Source organism: Globicephala melas, chromosome 1, assembly GCF_963455315.2.
Source record: "Globicephala melas chromosome 1, mGloMel1.2, whole genome shotgun sequence".
Taxonomy (NCBI): domain Eukaryota; kingdom Metazoa; phylum Chordata; class Mammalia; order Artiodactyla; family Delphinidae; genus Globicephala; species Globicephala melas.
Genome location: NC_083314.1, coordinates 93,059,879 through 93,081,736, shown reverse-complemented (window position 1 = coordinate 93,081,736; position 21,858 = coordinate 93,059,879). Strand labels below are relative to the sequence as shown.

Sequence of the window (21,858 nt, the reverse complement as noted above, 5' to 3'; positions counted from 1 at the left end):
ATGGAAAGCAGTTAGAATGCAGATGGCAGCTGAAACCATGAGAACACAACACCGTACTGCCACCCTGTTCCTGATCCAATTGAACTGCTATGGCAATGAGGACCCAAATGGACCGCAGCTTTATCCCATGTTGATGTGTTTAAGAGAGCTACGTACCAGGCTGAAAATATTCTTTTCTTCGTTTTCTAAACTATTAGTTATTCAATGAACAAGACCTACCTGAATACAGAAGTGAGCTAGTTAGGTACTCTGGGAAATTTGAGAATATATATGGCATAACATTTATGCCAAGGTAGTTTACAACTCACTGGGAAAAACAATGGGTTTTCCATATCCGATGGAAAATTGGATCTTCTGTAAAATAGTACTCTAAGGAAACCAGGCAGGAGAGGCATCAGTTTTGGTTAGGATGCTTAGGAAATGCTTCTCATAGGAAGCTGGGCTTTGGACTTAAGAGAACCCTGAGGGATGAAAGGACCTTCAGCAGGGGGCAGAAAATGGACAGGCATCATAGGTCCCAGAGACCACAAGAACACTATACCACACTGTGCAGAGAGCTTTCTCTTGATATCTAAGAAAAGTTAGCATGCAGTAATTAAATATTGTGAAGAGGCCTGAGAAAGGAGCCTGGCTGGATGCCTGTTGGTAGTGTTCAAGGTAAGAATCTGCTAAGTAGCATAAAGTATAATACATACATTTGCTTGCAATAATACAGACTTTCAAAAATATTGACTTCCTGCATATGGAATAATGGTTTTATACTTGAATACTTATTTATTTTAGGGTCTGGTTTTCCTATCATAAAATCCAAGTATGTGATCAGAATAACCTACAGGTATCTAAAATGCTAGCCCTTACTAGTTGTGATATGTATCCTCAAACATCCACAGAAGGAAAATATACTTCCCAAAGATAAGCTGTAATTAAAATCATGGAGGCTACATTTTCTTCAATGTTTTCTTTGCTTCTCTATTTCCTAAGCCAAGAAAAAAACACCACTAGACTTTGTAATCTTCTCAAGAGTCTTCTGTTGCTCAAGAACAAAATGTTCTCCAAAATTATCAAAAATCTATTTGAAATAATACAAAATATAAGGTGGAATTCAATTTCAAGGTTCTTATGGTTAACAATGATGGAAGAAGTATCGGAAAGAATCATTTTGTGCGTGCTTAACTAGACAATTCTGCTAATGACAAAGAGAAGCCAAACTCTAAAATCCACTACTGTATTTCCTCTTAACACCAAGTTATGCTGAAGCAGCATCCTAATATCTAAGCATCCTAAACAATCTAAGTCAACAGAGAAGTTGATTCAGAGGTAAATGCATTCATTCGTTTACTCATTCACTCACTCATTCTACACTTACTGAGCACTTATCACACGCCAGGCTCTGTCTAAATGCTGGAGTGCACGGAGGAGAAGCCAAGCCCCTGCCTTCATGGAGCTTTCACTCTAAATTCAACTCAATTTTATAGCAATGTCAAATTACACAAAGGACTCCAACTTAAAAGTTTTCCTTCCAGATGCCGGATGGGGATACTTTCACAAAAACTTATGTGAGTGTGCAGCTTCTATTCTGAATTCAAAATGAATAAGCTAAAATCTTACATTTCCTTTAAGAGCTACTTAGAAAAGAACACAAAAGTCTTTTTAAGTAATATGAAATTCAGAATCCCAGAATTGAGTCATAAGGGATCTCTGAGGTTATCTAGTCTAATCTCCTATAAGAGAAATTCCTCATGGAGTATATGTGGAAAATTATCATGTATTAAAATAATAATCTAAAAAGCATTGTATGATAATTGTTATTGAATCAGTTTATTAACTCCCCTTTGATAACAAATTCCACAGGTGATAACTATTACCTGTTCATATGCCCAGAACTTAACAGCTGTCTCAGGAGCAATTTTAATTACATTTGTACCATTTCCTCTCCAAAGTGAGCGGATACCTCCCTCTTTCACCATCTGTCGAAAGCCGCCATATATGTTCATTTTCTCTGATTTTGAACCATGGACCTAAAAACAAAAGCAAAACGATATGAAATACTGGTGGGATGTTATTATTACTATTTCTAAAGTAACCATACAATCCACTCTCTTTTCTTCAGTATTATTTATTACTGCATGAAGATGTATTTGAAAATAGACTATAGAAGGCTGAGAAAATATATAAGGGGAAGAACTATTACCATCATTTTAGAAGCCTGACTCTGAATCTAAAACTAAGAAAAATCGTAACCCTCAGTGTGGGAAAGCAAACAGAGAAGGCATGATCAAAAGTAAAATTATGAACAATGTTCGTAAGATAAAATGAACCAACTTATTATTTATTAGGCTATGGAACACCCTTTGGAACATGAGCAAGTTCAGTATAAGAAAAATTAGAAAAATATACTGAATGTAATATATTATCCCTCCCCCTGAGAAGTAATACTGACTTGAAATATAAATGGGACTCAACACAATCTGGATGTTATGTTTATCAGAGCCATAGAGAATAGAATACACACAGCCTGACACCAAAAATAAAAATTGTAACTTCTACAGCTTATCTCGAAATCTCATGTACCAACTGCCTAACCCAGTGAATACTGATGAATTATCTGGCTCATACTACCGATGTGATAGTTGTTTAAATAAACTAGACCTTATGCTTGCCTCTATATAAAACTGATTAAATCTAATAAACCAAAAGTAATTAAAGAAGTCAGCTATGCTTCTGATTGTTTCTGCTTACACAAAATGAGTGACTACTATTAAAAAAAAAAAAAACCAAGAAGGGAGGAAGGGAGAGGCTGAAGACTAAAGGTCAGCCATGAGGGCAGTATGTGATCTAGTCACAATGAAAACTCTGGACACCAAAGACTCAGGTGAGCCTCCTTGGTTGGTGTGCAACTCTGTGCATGTTGTCACATGCCAATGTCAGGAAATAATACATTCTGACTCTCTGGGGAGAAAACAACAGAAACTCTGCATTTGGTACTTCCCTGGAAGCCCTATGCTCTTCTTTCCTTGGCTGATTTTAATATATATCCTTCACTGTAATAAACCATAACCATGAGTATAAAAGCTTCCAGTGAGTTCTGTGAATTAATGAATCTGAAGGTAGTTTGGGGAAACCCCTGAACTTTCAGGAACAGAAGTCTAAATATATCCATTTTATTTTAAATAAACTTCACAATAAAATACGACAAAGGAAAAGATGAATGCTTATTCAAGCTCTCTCAAAGTCAATTTACTATTGTTCCTAAAGAAAAACATACAGGCCGATTCCCTCTCCTTTTTTTTTAAAGCAGTATCTTTACCCCTAAACATATTTTGAGATGTAGGTACATTCTCAATGGATGCTGGTTTAAAATATTGTCAGAAATCATTTTGTACAGAAATCTAATGGCAAATATAAAAAGTGCTGACCATAGGTATAACAACACAACTTTTAAAACCCTTTTTTAAGCAGCTAGTATGTTCCAGCAGGGTGTTCCAGCCTACCAGGCATTTTCACATACCTTACATTATTTAATTCTTACAACCACCCTTGTTAGATATTCCTATTCCCATTCTAGAATGAAGGAAAATGAGGCCTCAGGGGTTTCATGCAGTGTGAGAACCATGAGCTTTAGAGCCAGAAATACTCCATTCCTTGTCTAATCTGTTGTAAAGGAAAAGTTATTTAACTCTCTGAGCCTTGTGTTCCCCACAGATAATATGAGGATAAAATCCCCCCATGCAGGGTTACTAGAGGATTAAATGGGTTACCATAATGAGCACCAAATAAATATTAATCCTTTCCTTTCCCTCTTTCTTTTCACTCTGACCAGCCAAGCCTACACTGCTAGTAAATAGGAAAGTCAGCTTATAAAACCAGGTCTTTCCTGCCAACCTCAGCTTTAGAATAATTTTTTAAGTTACATCCTTGTTTCAAGATTCTAGATTTCAGAAAAACCCTCTTTTGAGAAAGAACACAAAATACAAGGAAAATATAAGTAATTTAAGGAGAACCCTACAATAATGGCTAGAGATTTCCTTTTCTAATTAAACATTTGAATAGTCACAGAAAGCCAAGATTAAAAGTTCATCAAACACATGTACCAACAATTTAAAGTTTGGTCAAACACTGAAATACTTAACATGGACTGAATTTAGGATTAATAGCAATAAAATTGAGAGATTTCTTTTTAAAGGTATGACTATCACTGCAAAATTTTTAAACTTTTTTCAAAGCACCGTATTTCTCATTGTTTCAGGATATTTTGGGCAAACTTAGAAGATCGCAAAGCTCACCTGCATCATGACTTTCAGACGATCCAAAGGGGCAGTGCTTGTTCGAGAGACGGCACCAGCAACACCTCCTGCCAAAAGCTGCCTCCACCACTGCCCCGACTTCTTTTCATCTTCCGTGAATTCATCTGGAATAGTTAAACTATCTCCTATGTCAATACCCTGTTAAAATGGAAGAAAGAGCCCCAGGCTCCATCAATTAAAGACAGATCATTCCAGAAGGTTTGCTTCTTTGAAAGAAGAATTACATATTTTATAATTAAGATCAGCTTCAATCCTTAGAAAGTACTGTACTGAACCAATCTGAGCATATAGGCAATTATAAGTAGCCTATTCACGCTAAATGAAGTACAGTATCGGTCCGCAAGAAATGAAAATTAACAGTAATTACAAATTTACAAAACCAAAAATCACAACTTTTTTCTTAATAGATTCAGAATAACTTTTCTCTTCTAGGTCTAAGTCAGAATGAAAGAGCAGCATTTGATCAGAGGTAGTGAATCCTTAGCTACAGAAAGAAAACAATTTGTCAGTTCTTCAAAGATACACACTTTATCTCAAAATTATATCCACATTACACTTGATAACATGATATGTGCTCTAAAGATGTAAATAAAAATTAAATTAAAACTGTAATTTGAGTACCCCTAAACTCATTTCCTATATAGACTGTCTGTAAATATTTTTATAAATCTGACTTGTCATTTAAAACATGCGATACATTCTATATAAAATTTAGCTTACAGAGAGGTATTGTTTAAAATGATCTACCTTCCAATCTTCTCTAAATATTACTATAGGTTACAAACATAGCTTGACAGAAACAAAATTCTATAATAATATTTTTACAACTTTATTATCTAAATGATTCTAGTGTAAAAGATTTTATAGGTAAGACTGTCAGGGTAAGGAGCTTTGCTATAGTAGTAACCCTCTATTTCTTCATTTTACAATCAATAAAATGGATACATGATTGTAGCCTCAACTATTACTATCTCCAAAGATACAATAAGAATTTGATTATGTAAATATGACTTCACATAAGTATAAAATTTATCAAGGCAACTGAACTACAAATATAGTATTATTTTATACTCATAGTTGAAAAGGCATTAGTCACCAATAATTCTACAATGCTCTAGGTAAGTTTAGGCATTGTTACTAGTAACAATGTGAACTCTAGGCTTCATTTAGTGCATATAAAATGTACTGAAATCCAGGAATATGTATAGAAGTCAAGCCCATTAGAAAAATAAAAATTCCTTCAAAGAGTTCCCACTGTTTTCAGGAACAGATTGCAGAATGAAATGAATTTCATTTACCCCAGGATATTTCAGTAGGATATTAATGTAATTTAATTAAAATTTGAAAGTTTAGAAGAATACAGATGGATAGGTGTGCAATACTAAGCAGATGAGCCAAAGATATTTTAACCTTCCATGATTATTATTATAGGTGCCTTAAGCCAGAGATAAATGTAGGTGGTTGACTGAACAAGCAAGTTTCAGAAGGGATCTTTGGTCATTATCAACCACGAGGTACTGAGATTATTTAGACAATATATTATCTATAAAAAGTAAAAGCCCCAGGACTTCTCTGGTGGCACAGTGGTTAAGAATCCTCCTGCCAATGCAGGGGACATGGGTTCGATCCCTGGTCTGGGAAGATCCCACATGCTGCGGAGCAACTAAGCCCGTGCACCACAACTACTGAGCCTGTGCTCTAGAGCCCACAAGCCACAACTACTGAGCCCATGTGCCACAACTACTGAACCCCGCGTGCCTGGAGCCCATTATCCACGAGAGAAGCCACTGCAATGAGAAGCCCACGCACCTCAACAAAGAGTATCCCCCGCTCGCTGCAACTAGAGAAAGCCCACCCGCAGCAACGAAGACCCAACACAGCCAAAAATAAATAAAATAAAATTAATTTAAAAAAAAAAGCTTTAATATACTCTGAGTATACACCTAACAGAATACGTAGAACTCTACAAGTTAAAGAGCTACTGAGACGGGCACCATGGCCCATAAGTGTTACAGAGTGCTCTTGGATGATAACCACACCAATTGCTTACAGCTCCAAATAAGTATAAATTAATACATAAAGCGTACTCACAGTAGAATGTTTCCAGAAACGGATAATTTCCTCAATGTCTGTAACAGGGTTAAATAAGAAGTAGTCTCTCCATTCATTCCAGTCCACGGTCATTGTCCCATCAGCATCGATGCTGAAAATAAAAAGAAGCTGATTAAAGAACAAAATAAAATGTATAAATAAAACTAACATTATTGGCCATGTTGCAGAATGACAGTTTCTCTTCCAACTTAATATTCTTAAAAGGTTTTTGGAAAGAGCAACAAGCATTCGATGATCTGTTTTAATCATTTAGATAAAAATAGACCCACAAATTACAGGTCTCACTAAAGGCTACTTTTGGTGCTCTGTCAAACTCCAAGTCAATGAGCTATCAAACACTAATGCTGGAAGATAAAACTGCGGGGTAGCAATGAATGAATTTATGATCCATTTTTTCTTACACTGGCTCAAGAAGATAGTTCTTAATGTTCTATTGTAACATTTGGATGTGACTTCAGAATATACTCAAAATACACTATCAATTTCCTTCTCCAATTTTCTCTAAGCTAAGAAAATTACCAATGATTGTAAAAAATAAAATCAAACTTGGTGATTGGGCCTTCTGAGTCTTAAGAAATCCTGGTACCTTATCTTCAACATTTAAAATTAACATATTAACATATGTTAATTAATTAATATGTTAACATATTGTAGCCATTAACTTTTTGCTTATTTTAGTAGGTTCTTGGTAATAATGTCATTTGTACCTGTTTATTTTCCTAAAAGCAACTTTAAACTGCCCAGGATTTTGATAGTTTTGTTCACTACTGTAGACCCAGCATCTAAAGTGGGCAGTACAAAGAAAGTGCTCATTTATTTATTGAATTAATGAATATATCTGAAAAAAAAGTTTTGGTGTCTCCTCTGAATTTATTCTATGACTTGTGTGAAAGTGATGCATAAAGATGGCAGTCAGATAAAATGCTATTTTCAGATATTTATGATTATATTTTCCAGTGTCACTTTTAACTTTGATTGCATTCATGAAGTTACACTTAAACTTTCAATTGTCCCAGCACACAGGTGTTAACATTCCATATTTGCATAAGAGTCCTAGTTACTACTGATGTTTATGACACTATTCTTCTGGGTTAAAATATTTATAGCTCTATTTTTTAATCACTATTTGCTATTTTAATGCAATTGTTTATTGTCTGACCCTACCCCTCAACCCCCCACACACGCATGCAAGCATCCTCCACAAGGCAAGGATTTTTTATTTTATTCACTGATATGACCAAAGTGTCTAGAACAGTGCCTGGCGCAGAGCAAATATTTGTTGAATGAATAAATGAATTCCAAACTCTGCAGCTTAAAGCTACAGAACACTTAGTGTTGACAAACTTCTTAAATAAGATAGTCTCACTGTGGGTTTAAATTGCGTTTCTCTTCAACTTACTAACGAATTTGAGCATCTCATCATATTCATCTGCTATTCATGTTTTTCCCCTTGTGAAATGCTTGTTCATATCTTTTGCCCATTTTTCTAATGGGTTGTGTCTTTTTCTTAGATATGTATAGTTCTTTATATAGTTGATTTAATCCTTCAAGTTATAAGTTAGCAAGTACCTTCTCTTTGTCTTTTCATTTTATTTACAGTGTCCATGAATAGATCCTCTTAATTATAATACAGATGAATTTATCAATCTTTTCATATATGGTTACTGACTTCTGTATTTTTTTAAAATAAATTCTTCCCTATACTGAGATATAGACATTTGCTTCTTTTTCCTCTAAAGGTACTGCAGTGTAACTTTCACATTTAGTTTGATTTTTTTTTAATTGAAGTACAGTTGTTTTACAGTATTATGTTAGTTTCAGATGTACAGCAAAGTGACTCAGTAATATGTATAATTTTTTCAGATTATTTTCCATTATAGGTTATTACAAGATATTGAATATAGTTCCCTGTGCTATACAGTAAATCCTTGTTGCTTATCTATTTTATGTATAGTAGTTTGTATCTGTTAATCCCATACTCCTAATTTATCCTTCCTACCCTCCCTTTCCCTTTTGGTAACCATAAGTTTGTTTTCTATGTCTGTGATTTCTGTGCATGGCGTGAGGCAGGTACCCAACTGTATTTCTGTCTGCATGGATAACCAGGTGCACCAGAACAATTTATTGCATAGTCTCTCCTTTTCCCAGGGATTTGCAGAGTTACTTCTCTCATGTGACAAATCCCAAATACAGATGGGTCTGTTTCTGGGATGGTATGTTCCACCTGTCAACTTGTCTATCTGTGTAGCAATACCACTAAGTCTTAATTATAGCTTATAACAACTCTTTGATATCTGATAGGGCAGGCCCCCAGCTCCTTAGGGTTCTCCAAGAATGTCTTGGTTATTCTTGGGCCTGTATGGTTTCATTTTTCTCTAGAAATGTTTCATAGCCCAAATGCTGGGGCAAAGAGAACAACTGAGAGGGTGGTTCAGGATTGGGGGAAAGTAAGTAGGAGTGGTGGAAGGAATCGATCAAGAGGAGATTGACGGACTGGTGGAAATGAAGGGGCCAGAGATCTGTAAGTCAAAACGCAAGTACCATAGGAGCAAGACAGTGTAGAATCTGGAGGAAGAAGGGTCAGAAGGTAGGATACAGGTTTTTAAGACTTCAGACGAGGAGTGAAGTCTGAAGTCTGAAGTCAGACGAGGAGTGGCTTCAAGTTATGATACAATCCTGAGAGGGAGTGGGCTGCTGAAGCAAAATGGAATAAAAGTCTCAGGTGTGTTGAGGAAGGCAAGGAACACTGACGCTAGAAAGAGGAGTCACCGGCACGAATACTGAAGTTTCCTAGGACCTAAAGAGAAAATGACTACTTGACAAGTGCCACAAGGTCCTCAATAAATGTGGAGAGGGAACTAGAGATAAGAAAATTAGAGGAAAGAGGGATGGATATGAAAGCCTAAATGGAAAATGGATTTTACTTGAGAGCGGAAGATAAAGATACATGAAGCACACATGTTTGGGAGCGACTGCCTACCTATTTCAGCTACTCCCCACCCATATCGTCTACTGAAAAAGTAGAACTAGGAGGCTGTATTTCAACCAAGTGATTCCTATTCTCATACTCTGATGGCTCAGCCTCAGCTGTTTCAATCAGCACCTTTCAGACTTCTCTCCCATGAATTCAGTTTTGAGTATACTAAGAGACAGTGAAACGGCAGAAAGGAAGCTGACATTTGGAGGTATTACGAGTCACACTGATGGCTGAGCACTCAAGGGAAGGTCCGTGATTTCCACTACTGAAAACACAATCCAATTCTGCCTTTTAAAACACTGTGAGATAATAGAAAATATATAACTTGGTCTCTGTTCCCTGTTCCTGGCAAGAGCCCCTAAAGCCCTTGTAATTTCCTAAGTGATAAGAGCACTAGGGCATCTTTTGTTCTAATGAGGCAACTCTGGGTGGGCTCCTGGATGGCTCCTGGATGAGGGCTGGTCACCAGAAAAACCAAGTCATGATTAGAAGCTTGGAATTTTCAGCCCCCTTCCCACCCCCATCCCACCCCAATTCTCCAGAGGGGGAGAGGGACTGAAAATGGAGTTAATAATCGAGCATGCCTACATGAAGAAGCCTCCATAAAAATCTCAATAGCACGGGATTTAGGGAGCTTCTGGTTAGAAAACACATCCATACACTGGCAGAGTGAAACACCTAACTCCACAAAGACACCTGTGCTCAGGACCCTCCAGGCCTCTCCTTACGTATCTTTTTGTCTGCCTGTTCATCTGTATCCTTTATAATATCCTGTAATAAACTGGTAAGCATAAGTAAATGTTTCCCTGAGTTCTGTGAGCTCCTCTAGCAAGTAACTGAACCCAAGGGGGAGAACGTCACGGGAACCTCTGATGTGTAGTCAAGTCAGGCAGAAGATGTGGGTAATCTGGGTACCTACTACTTGCGATTGGCATCTGAAGTGGAGAGCAGTCTTGTGAAACTGAGTCCTTAATCTGTGGGATCTGACACTACCTCCAGGTAGAAAATGTTAGAATTGAGTTATGTTGTAGGACACCCAGCTAGTGTCAGCTAGAATTGCTTGTTGTGGGGAAAAAAACCCACATACTCAGTGACCAGAAGTTTCAGAAGTGAAGTGTTTTGTGTGAGTGGTAAAGGAGTCACGTAAAAGGGAAAACAGAGCTTCTTCTACTGCACCAGCCCTGGAGGCCTTGAAAGAGTTTTCCCAGTCCTACACTTTAGGTATATGTATACACACAAAATGAAAAGCGAGAAAAAGGGGAGAAAGATATTGGAAGTACATAGTGAGGAATGGTAAGGTACAAGGATTTGTTTTAAGCCACACTTACAAAGGCAGATCTCTAATACAGGATACTAAAAGTAAAAAAAAAAAACTGTCAATAGAGGAAGCACTTACCTTTGAAGAATCAACTCTGCTTGTTGTTTAGAAATAGTTAGACCTAGTATCTGCAGAGACTGGACAATTTCAGAAGCCTCAATTTTTCCTTTAAAAAATAAAAATTATAAACTTAGAACTGATAAGGACCTTAGAAATCACGAATTTCAAATCCCTCACTTTATAAGGGAGAGGCTCGGACTGATTAAGGTAAAATTGTGAATTTAGATGAGCTATAGATTTGCTTAAGTACATATTGCAACACCAACTCAAATTTCAACAAATATATTAAACAAATATACACACATTATTTCACTCAAAAGTCATAACAGCCTTGTAGGTAAATAATGACATTCCATCTAAAGAAAAGACTGAGAGCGTACATGGCCTTACCAAGAAATGACATTAAGAAGCAGCAGAACTGAGATTCAAATCAAGATACTCTGACTTTGAGGTAAATTCAATTAAGCTAGGATCTATTAATTTTAAAGCATGCATTTCTACATTTTAATAAATGATTAAGCATTTATTATACATAAATATGTAAGGCACTGAGTTAAAAGAAAGTAGAAAATGACTAAATGAAGCCAAAGAGTGTGGAATATTCTTTTGAGAAATCTGGCAATAAAAATAAAGCAGGATAGTAGGATGATGGAAGTAGGAAAATTATTATTATAAGAGCAATTAGAGCATGTTGTAGAAAGGAGAAGAATCAGAAGAGAAGAAGAAAGAGAAAACATAAGCAATAAATGTAAGATTGCATTTCCCTCAAGCATCCCACAGACCCATGAGGATCCTAAGACTAAGACGCATGGAACAGGTAAACAAACCAAAGGGTCTGATGCCAAACCAGGATTAACAGCAAAGTTCTCCAGGAAAAGAGGAAGACAAAAATTACTGTTAGTGGTGAAAGGAAAGACTCCCTTTAAGGGAAGGACTTTGAAGGAATGACAGGATTTGGAGAGACTTCTCCCAGGGAGAAGAAAGGAGCAGCACGAGAATCTGGACAATGTAAGAGCAGTTAGAGGCGTCACCCTGTTAGCGATGAAATTTTTCAAATACCACTCTGAATAATCTCCTTTATGGCTGCACTCTCAAAGGAGTACAGTTGATTCTCATTATTCACTGTAGTTACTTTCTATAAGGTCACCATGAACACAGAACTAAAGAACCGAAACGCTGTTCCTAAGGGAAATACAGGGTTAGGCTCCTGTGCCTCTGGTCACAATATTCTCATCAACCAATCAATACAAAACCTTGTTTTCTGTGTGTTTCTGTTTAAAGACACCTTGCTTAATATATATTATTGACTCATAAACATTGAACTCATGGTCAACAGCACTATAACTCATGCCTGAGTGAAGCTTTTCTGACACACCTATTTTCTTCCAAAGGCACACGACAGCCTTCCCACATTTAGGAACACTCGACAGCATTTCAGCACTGTTCTTGGGAGCCATTGCAAATAGTGAAATCACCAATAAAAAGCATAAAAATGCAAAACACATGGCACCAAGTAGACTGCAGAAGGACTTGTTTACAATAAAAAAGCTAAAACAAGAACGCAGCGCATCGCCTCTTTCTATCTCAGCTTTAGAAATGTGCTCACCGAGAAAATGAAATTTGTGGCTGCTCAGCGCAAATCCATGAATGACTGCAAAAGCACTGTGAGTATTGATGTGGGGGTTATTTGTGGAGTTAAATTTTAGCAAGTAGAAAAATTCTCAAATACAGAATTCATGAATAATGAGGATAGACTGTATATGCTTTGCTTTAAGAAAGTCTAATAAACAAAAGTATGAACCTGTAATGAAAAAGTGTTTTTAAATTACAAAAACAAGATAAACTGAGGGGAAACTGTTTGTATTTACTACAAATTTCATCTTTAACACAACATTATAAATCAACTATACCTCAATAAAAAATAAAAATATTTCACCTTTAATTATTTCTTCTGGTTCATTTAGAATTTTCTGAAATGGACCGTTGATAGTGCATACTGTACATACTGAACGATCAGCCTCTACTTATCTGGAGATGATCCTGAGGTAACTTCATCTCCCGCTACTGCCTGCCCTAACACTATATAGACAGTCCCTTCTCTGCAGCTGAACTTTACAGGGTTCAGGGTGGGATGAAAGTTTGTGGGAAGAAATCAATTTGATTGTAAGAATTGAATTTTGCTACAAGATTGGACTAAGGTAGACTTGGAACATACAATGTAAGGTTTATGGGTGGTAACAAATATTCTAACAGTACTACTTTCCACCACAAACTCAGCTCTTCCTGGCCAAGTCACAGATTTGAACGATCATCAAAACCATTCAAAGGGTTTAGTTGTTTCTTTGTTTGAAGGAACTTGCCTTGAGTCTAACTGAAGTTAATGTTCAGTAAAAATCAGGGATCAGCAAACTATAACCCTCTGGCCGAATAAGGCCAGTTGCCTGCTTTTGTAAATAAAGTTTTATTGGAACACAGCCATGCCTACTCATTTACATATTATCTATGACAGTTTCTGCACTGTGACAGCAGAAATGAGTACCTGCAACTGAGATCACACAGCCCACTAAGCTAAAATACTATCTGGACTTCTACAAAAAAAAAAAAGTTTGCCTATCCCTGGTATGAACCATATTTTCTCCCAATTTATTTGTTTAACTTGTTTCTTGAATAACAAATCTTGAATGAAATGGCCTTGACCACTCATGCGTGGGGAGGGGTCTGAGGCTGCATTATACATTTTTATTTTATTTTTTTATTTTAAATTTTTTATTTTTTTGGTACGCGGGCCTCTCACTGTTGTGGCCTCTCCCGCTGCGGAGCACAGGCTCCGGACGCGCAGGCCCAGCCGCTCCGCGGCACACGGGATCTTCCCGGACCGGGGCACGAACCCGTGTCCCCTGCATCGGCAGGCGGACTCCCAACCACTGTGCCACCAGGGAAGCCCTGCATTATACATTTTTAAAATAAATGCCCTCTTCCTATCAAAGGTTGCCTCTGGTGATAAGGGTTTGATAGCTCTTCCCTTTCTCCTACAGTGGCCCTTACTTCTTGCTCCACATGACTGGGACTCTAAGCTATTAATCTAAATAGAAAAACTATAATCCCAATCAGAAGGTATATATTTAAACGTCTATCTGCTATTTTCTTTTTTAACTTTCAGAATCAGAGCATCTTCTTTGATCACATGTAATTCTTTCAAAAAGACTATCAAATATAAGATAATCTGAAAGTTGTTTAAATTTTAGAATATATAATACTCATGCTTAGTATGAATAAAAATAACTCTGTTGCCCAGAGAGCAAAAAAACATAATTATTATTTTTAACCCATAGCTTTAAGTCAAATCAGTATAAGGTTCCATAATTAATATTTTACAAAGGCCCTACTCACAGTTTATGATTCATTAGGCAAAGCTACATATAACTTTTCTTCACTAAAAACATTCTATATAAAAATCACATTACTAAGAAAAACAAGTATTAACACAAGTAATAATTATCATCTAAAAACAGACTGACTAAATATACATTGTTTTAGACTTTTGGAAGCATGAGATGTGCTTCTTCATAGCTGGTGATAAATAGAAAAGAAAGACACACCATCATTATTTTTGTCCAAACTCTTAAATGCCAATTTCATTTGTTTCTCATGGTCTTTAAGGTACTTCATAAATTCTTCAAAATCCAGCTTTCCATCTTTGTTGACATCACCAGTAGTAAAAATTTTCTACAAAAAAGAAAAAAATTAGAGATATTTTTATATGGGTTAAAAATACTAGATGTTTTGTACGTCAAGCAGATTGGCTGTTTTCCTATTAAGACTTGTATTTTATAAATCCCAAGATAGAAGACAAAATCTTGACCTAAATTTAAATGTTTAAAATAGTATTTTTCCCTTTAATTTCCAAAATTAAATAATCTTTTCCTAAAGATGATTCTTATAAAAAGCTGTCATATCAAACTGTCTATCTCTATTAAGAAAAATCATTCCTTTTGAGAAAGAAATAATATATTATTTCACACAAATATATGTATTGATATATACACACACATAATATATATATACATAATATATATGGGTATAATATATAAAATTGATAATACTATATATATAATTATATGAATACAACAATATATAAATTGATACTCTATATATATACACATATAATACTATATGTATTATACATACACATATGTACATATATAATACTATATATTATATATACATATGTACATAATAAATATATACATAACACTATATATGGACACACATACATACACAAGATAAATGTATTACAGTAATCCCAGGTTGGGTTAACATATTTTTTTTAATCTTGTAATCCACCACAGTAACAGAATAAAAAAGAAAAGTCATGTGGTTACCTTAATAAATGCAGAAAAACATTTGATGGATTCAATATCATTTGTGACTAAAAACTCTGAGCAAACTAGGAATGGTGCTTCCTCAAACTAATAAAGGGTATCTACAAAGAATTCTAGCCTTTTTTGTTTAAACTAGTATGACTAGGATTCTCTTATCTGCAACCTAAATGCCATCAATTATTACTTAGTTTTAAAAGCAAATACATTTGTAGTGTCACTGAAAAATAATTATTGCTATTTAATTACTTTTACAAATTAGACTGAGGATGATTTTCATCTGGAAATTATTTTCTGATTACTCCACACATACACTGAGATTTGCATAATCCAAGAGAAAATGTCACAGCATTCTGGGGCCCCATTTATGTACTGAAGTTTCATCTAAGAAGTTTATATCTCGGTCAATGAAAATAACAGTGAACAACTATCATTTTAGAAATTACAAGTTAAAGGACATCTCTAACGTTATCTTTGAACAGTCTGATTTTTTTACCCATATTTCATTAGCCTTTGTTACGGTAAATAAAGATTCCCAGAGTTACAACTGTCTAATGACTCTGACTTTTGAGTTTTCTTGCCTGTTCCCTCTGTGGAAATAAAGACCAGTCAGAGGAGAAAAGGAAAGGCTGTTTATTCTGAGATTACTATAGCAAGGAAGTCAACCACTGTCACTTGTATTTTGGCTCAAAGGCAGGAAGAAGAGTGGGAAAGCTTCATAGTAGAAAAAAAAAGGAGTTTTGGGGTGTGCCCTGATTGGAGACTGTTGGCCTGGGAAAACTGTAGGTGGGCTAAAGCAAAAGTGGGGCATCCTGTGTGATTGGTTAGGGGGGCATATTTGGCTTTTTCTGGTTGGTCCTAAGTTGGAAGCAGGGACAAAAATTGGGGAACATGTCAGTTATCAATTAATTTCTGGCCATTTGGGGCTGACTGTTACACAAGTTATTGTTTAGCTTCCTGGACTGTCACTAGAGATAGCATTCTGGCTTCCAGTAAGTCTGACTTACAGCGGGTTGGCTTCCTGGATTTTTTATTATAAACAAGGTGTAGTTTTCTGGGTAGGTCTTAGGTCAAAGTTCAAAATTTTTTTAATTGAAATATAGTTGATATACAATATTAAGTTAGTTTCAGGTGTACTACATAGTGATTTGACATTTGCACACATTATGAAATTCAAAGTTCAATTTTAAATATGGTCTAACACTGTCTATTTGCATATTCAGTCTCTCACCTTTCACAGCAAAAAAACAAACCAAATCAAATATCATTCAAAAAATCTGTTATCAGAATAAAAAGTTGTATCTTTTCTTTCTTAGCAGTATGTAAGTACCATTTCTATATTTAAAAAATCAATTGAATTCTCAATCTATATAAATAAACTTCTACTACGGAATCTGGAGACATGGGGGTGAAAACTCACATCAAAACTTCCTAGAGATGTCACCATCACCTGAGGAAAAGCCACAGCAGTTTCCCTGAAATATACGGTTCTATGTGGCTGGTGCAGAGACTGCCAGAGTTTTGATACGTGAGACATCATCAGTCATAAAAAGCCTTTATATGGCTCACACCACCTCTTACCAAAAACAAAAGACAAATATGCAAAAAAATTTGTTTTGATAAAGAAGAAATGTGTTTTAAAGCGTTAAACTTGTTTATGGCATAATCCTGAATTTCTTATGAAAGGTTTGTATCAAATAAACAAATATCAATACAAGTCACATGTGAAAATCTAAGTACAAGAGTAGCTTTAAAAAAGCATGAAGGACGTTTAGGTTTAAAAGGAAAAACACAATTTAAAAATCCAAGTAGACTTCCAGGAAGATGGCGGAAGAGTAAGACGCGGAGATCACCTTCCTCCCCACAGATACACCAGAAATACATCTACGCGTGGAACAACTCCTACGGAGCACCTACTGAACGCTGGCAGAAGACCTCAGACCTCCCAAAAGGCAAGGAACCCCCCACGTACCTGGTTAGGGCAAAAGAAAAAACTAAACAGAGACAAAAGGATAGGGACGGGTCCTGCACCAGCGGGAGAGAGCTGTGAAGGAGGAAAAGTGTCCACACACTAGGAAGCCCCTTCGCGGGTGGAGACTTCGGGAGGCGGAGTGGGGGAGCTTGGGAGCCGCGGAGGAGAGCACAGCAACAGGGGTGCGGAGGGCAAAGCGGAGAGATTCCAGCGCAGAGGATCGGGCCGACCGGAACTCGCCAGCCGAGAGGCTTGTCTGCTCGCCCGCCGGGGCGGGCGGGACTGGGAGCTGAGGCTCCAGCTTCTGTCGGAGCGCCGGGAGAGGACTGAGGTTGGCGGCGTGAACACAGCCTGCAGGGCGTTAGTGCACCGCGGCTAGCCGGGAGAGAGTCCGGGGAAAAGTCTGGACCTACCGAAGAGGCAAGAGACTTTTACTTCCCTCTTTGTTTCCTGGTGCACGAGGAGAGGGGATTAAGAACGCTGCTTGAGAGAGCTCCAGGGACGGGCGCGAGCCGCGGCTAAAAGTGCGGAGCCCAGAGACAGACATGAGACGCTAAGGCCGCTGCTGCCGCCTCCAGGAGGCCTGTGTGCGAACACAGGTCACTAGCCACACGGCCTTCCGGGGAGCCTGTGCAGCCCGCCACTGCCAGGGTCCCGGGATCCAGGGACAACTCCCCCCGGGAGAACGCACGGCGCGTCTCAGGCTGCAACGTCACGCCGGCCTCTGCCGCCGCAGGCCCGCCCCACACTCCGTGACCCTCCCTACCTCCCCGGCCTGAGTGAGCCAGAGCCTCCGAATCAGCGGCTCCTTTAACCCCGTCCTGTCTGAGCAAAGAACAGACGCCCTCCGGCGACCTACACGCACAGGCGGGGCCAAATCCAAAGCTGAGCCCCTGGGAACTGTGAGAACAAAGAAGAGAAAGGGAAATCTCTCCCAGCAGCCTCAGAAGCAGCGGATTAAAGCTCCACAATCAACTTGATATACCCTGCATCTGTGGAATACCTGAATAGACAACGAATCATCCCAAATTAAGGAGCCCTGTGGATGAAAGGCTCTTGGTGCTGCAGCCAGGAGTCAGTGCTGTGCCTGAGGTGGGAGAGCCAACTTCAGGACACTGGTCCACAAGAGGCCTCCCAGCTGCACATAATATCAAACAGCGAAAATCTCCCAGAGATCTCCATCTCAACGCCAGCACCCAGCTTCACTCAACGACCAGCAAGCTACAGTGCTGGACATCCTATGCCAAACAACTAGCAAGACAGGAACACAACCCCACCCATTAGCAGAGAGGCTGCCCAAAATCATAATAAGTCTACAGACACCCCAAAACACACCACCAGACGTGGACCTGCCCACCAGAAAGACAAGATCCAGCCTCATCCACCAGAACACAGGCACTAGTACCCTCCACCAGGAAGCCTACACAACCCACTGAACCAACCTTAGCCACTGGGGACAGACACAAAAAACAACAGGAACTACGAACCTTCAGCCTGCAAAAAAGGAGACCCCAAACACAGTAAGATAAGCAAAATGAAAAGACAGAAAAACACACAGCAGATGAAGGAGCAAGATAAAAACCCACCAGACCTAACGAAGAGGAAATAGGCAGTCTACCTGAAAAAGAATTCAGAATAATGATAGTAAAGATGATCCAAAATCTTGGAAATAGAATAGACAAAATGCAAGAATCAATTAACAAGGACCTAGAAGAACTAAAGATGAAACAAACAATGATGAACAACACAATAAATGAAATTAAAAATACTCTAGATGGGATCAATAGCAGAATAACTGAGGCAGAAGAACAGATAAGTGACCTGGAAGATAAAATAGTGCAAATAACTACTGCAGAGCAGAATAAAGAAAAAAGAATGAAAAGAACTGAGGACAGTCTCAGAGACCTCTGGGACAACATTAAACGCACCAACATTCGAATTATAGGGGTTCCAGAAGAAGAAGAGAAAAAGAAAGGGACTGAGAAAATATTTGAAGAGATTATAGTTGAAAACTTCCCTAATATGGGAAAGGAAATAGTTAATCAAGTCCAGGAAGCACAGAGAGTCCCATACAGGATAAATCCAAGAAGAAATATGCCAAGACACATATTAATCAAACTGTCAAAAATTAAATACAAAGAAAACATATTAAAAGCAGCAAGGGAAAAACAACAAATAACACACAAGGGAATCCCCATAAGGTTAACAGCTGATCTTTCAGCAGAAACTCTGCAAGCCAGAAGGGAGTGGCAGGACATATTGAAAGTGTTGAAGGAGAAAAACCTGCAACCAAGATTACTCTACCCAGCAAGGATCTCATTCAGATTTGATGGAGAAATTAAAACCTTTACAGACAAGCAAAAGCTGAGAGAGTTCAGCACCACCAAACCAGCTCTACAACAACTGCTAAAGGAACTTCTCTAGGCAAGAAACACAAAAGAAGGAAATGACCTACAATAACGAACCCAAAACAATTAAGAAAATGGGAATGGGAACACACATATCGATAATTACCTTAAATGTAAATGGACTAAATGCTCCCACCTAAAGACACAGATTGGCTGAATGGATACAAAAACAAGATGCATATATTTGCTGTCTACAAGAGACCCACTTCTGACCTAGAGACACATACAGACTGAAAGTAAGGGGATGGAAAAAGGTATTTCATGCAAATGGAAACCAAAAGAAAGCTGGAGTAGCAATTCTCATATCAGACAAAACAGACTTTAAAACAAAGACTATTAGAAGAGACAAAGAAGGACACTACATAATGATCAAGGGATCGATCCAAGAGGAAGATATAACAATTGTAAATATTTATGCACCCAACATAGGTGCACCTCAATACATAAGGCAAATACTGACAGCCATAAAAGGGGAAATCGACAGTAACACATTCATAGTAGGGGACTTTAACACCCCACTTTCACCAATGGACAGATCATCCAAAATGAAAATAAATAAGGAAACACAGGCTTTAAATGATACATTAAACGAGATGGAGTTAATTGATATTTATAGGACATTCCATCCAAAAACAACAGAATACACATTTTTCTCAAGTGCTCATGGAACATTCTCCAGGATAGATCATATCTTGGGTCACAAATCAAGCCTTGGTAAATTTAAGAAAATTGAAATTGTATCAAGTATCTCTTCCGACCACAACGCTATGAGACTCGATATCATTTACAGGAGAAGATCTGTAAAAAATACAAACACATGGAGGCTAAACAATACACTACTTAATAACGAAGTGATCACTGAAGAAATCAAAGAGGAAATCAAAAAATACCTAGAAACAAATGACAATGGAGACACGACGACTCAAAATCTATGGGATGCAGCAAAAGCAGTTCTAAGAGGGAAGTTTATAGCAATACAATCTTACCTTAAGAAACAGGAAACATCTCGAATAAACAACCTAACCTTGCACCTAAAGCAATTAGAGAAAGAAGAACAAAAAAACCCCAAAGTTAGCAGGAGGAAAGAAATCATAAAAATCAGATCAGAAATAAATGAAAAAGAAATGAAGGAAACGATAGCAAAGATCAATAAAACTAAAAGCTGGTTCTTTGAAAGGATAAACAAAATTGATAAACCATTAGCCAGACTCATCAAGAACAAAAGGGAGAAGACTCAAATCAATAGAATTAGAAATGAAAAAGGAGAAGTAACAACTGACACTGCAGAAATACAAAAGATCATGAGAGATTACTACAAGCAACTCTATGCCAATAAAATGGACAACCTGGAAGAAATGGACAAATTCTTAGAAAGGCACAACCTGCCAAGACTGAATCAGGAAGAAATAGAAAATATGAACAGACCAATCACAAGCACTGAAATTGAAACTGTGATTAAAAATCTTCCAACAAGCAAAAGCCCAGGACCAGATGGCTTCACACGCGAATTCTATCAAACATTTAGAGAAGAGCTATCACCTATCCTTCTCAGACTCTTCCAAAATATAGCAGAGGGAGGAACACTCCCCAACTCATTCTACGAGGCCACCATCACCCTGATACCAAAACCAGACAAGGATGTCACAAAGAAAGAAAACTACAGGCCAATATCACTGATGAACATATATGCAAAGATCCTCAACAAAATACTAGCAAACAGAATCCAACAGCACATTAAACGGATCATACACCATGATCAAGTGGGGTTTATTCCAGGAATGCAAGGATTCTTCAATATACGCAAATCAATCAACGTGATACACCATATTAACAAATTGAAGGAGAAAAACCATATGATCATCTCAGGAGATGCAGAGAAAGCTTTTGACAAAATCCAACACCCATTTATGATAAAAACCCTGCAGAAAGTAGGCATAGAGGGAACTTTCCTCAACATAATAAAGGCCATATATGACAAACCCACAGCCAACATCGTCCTCAATGGTGAAAAATTGAAACCATTTCCACTAAGATCAGGAACAAGACAAGGTTGCCCACTCTCACCACTCTTATTCAACATAGTTTTGGAAGTTTTAGCCACAGCAATCAGAGAAGAAAAGGAAATAAAAGGAATCCAAATCGGAAAAGAAGAATTAAAGCTGTCACTGTTTGCAGATGACATGATACTATACATAGAGAATCCTAAAGATGCTACCAGAAAACTACTAGAGCTAATCAATGAATTTGGTAAAGTAGCAGGATACAAAATTAATGCACAGAAATCTCTGGCATTCCTATACACTAAGGATGAAAAATCTGAAAGTGAAA

General features: G+C 37.5%; 1 protein-coding gene across 4 annotated transcripts in view; it reads right to left on the bottom strand.

The window, feature by feature from the left end:
- SLC25A24 (solute carrier family 25 member 24) overlaps positions 1-21,858 on the bottom strand; it is a 58,054-nt gene that overhangs the window by 24,279 nt on the left and 11,917 nt on the right. For 3 of the 4 annotated variants that reach the window (XM_030868870.3, XM_030868871.2, XM_070046733.1), the window contains 5 exons: positions 14,371-14,497; positions 10,790-10,877; positions 6,396-6,507; positions 4,284-4,442; positions 1,866-2,018 (listed from right to left, as the gene is read on the bottom strand). In XM_030868870.3, coding sequence (XP_030724730.1) covers positions 1,866-2,018; positions 4,284-4,442; positions 6,396-6,507; positions 10,790-10,877; positions 14,371-14,497 — 639 coding nt within the window. Of the gene's footprint in view, positions 1-1,865; positions 2,019-4,283; positions 4,443-6,395; positions 6,508-10,789; positions 10,878-14,370; positions 14,498-21,858 lie in introns of those variants that run through there. The other variant, XM_060301789.1, reaches the window with a different exon arrangement.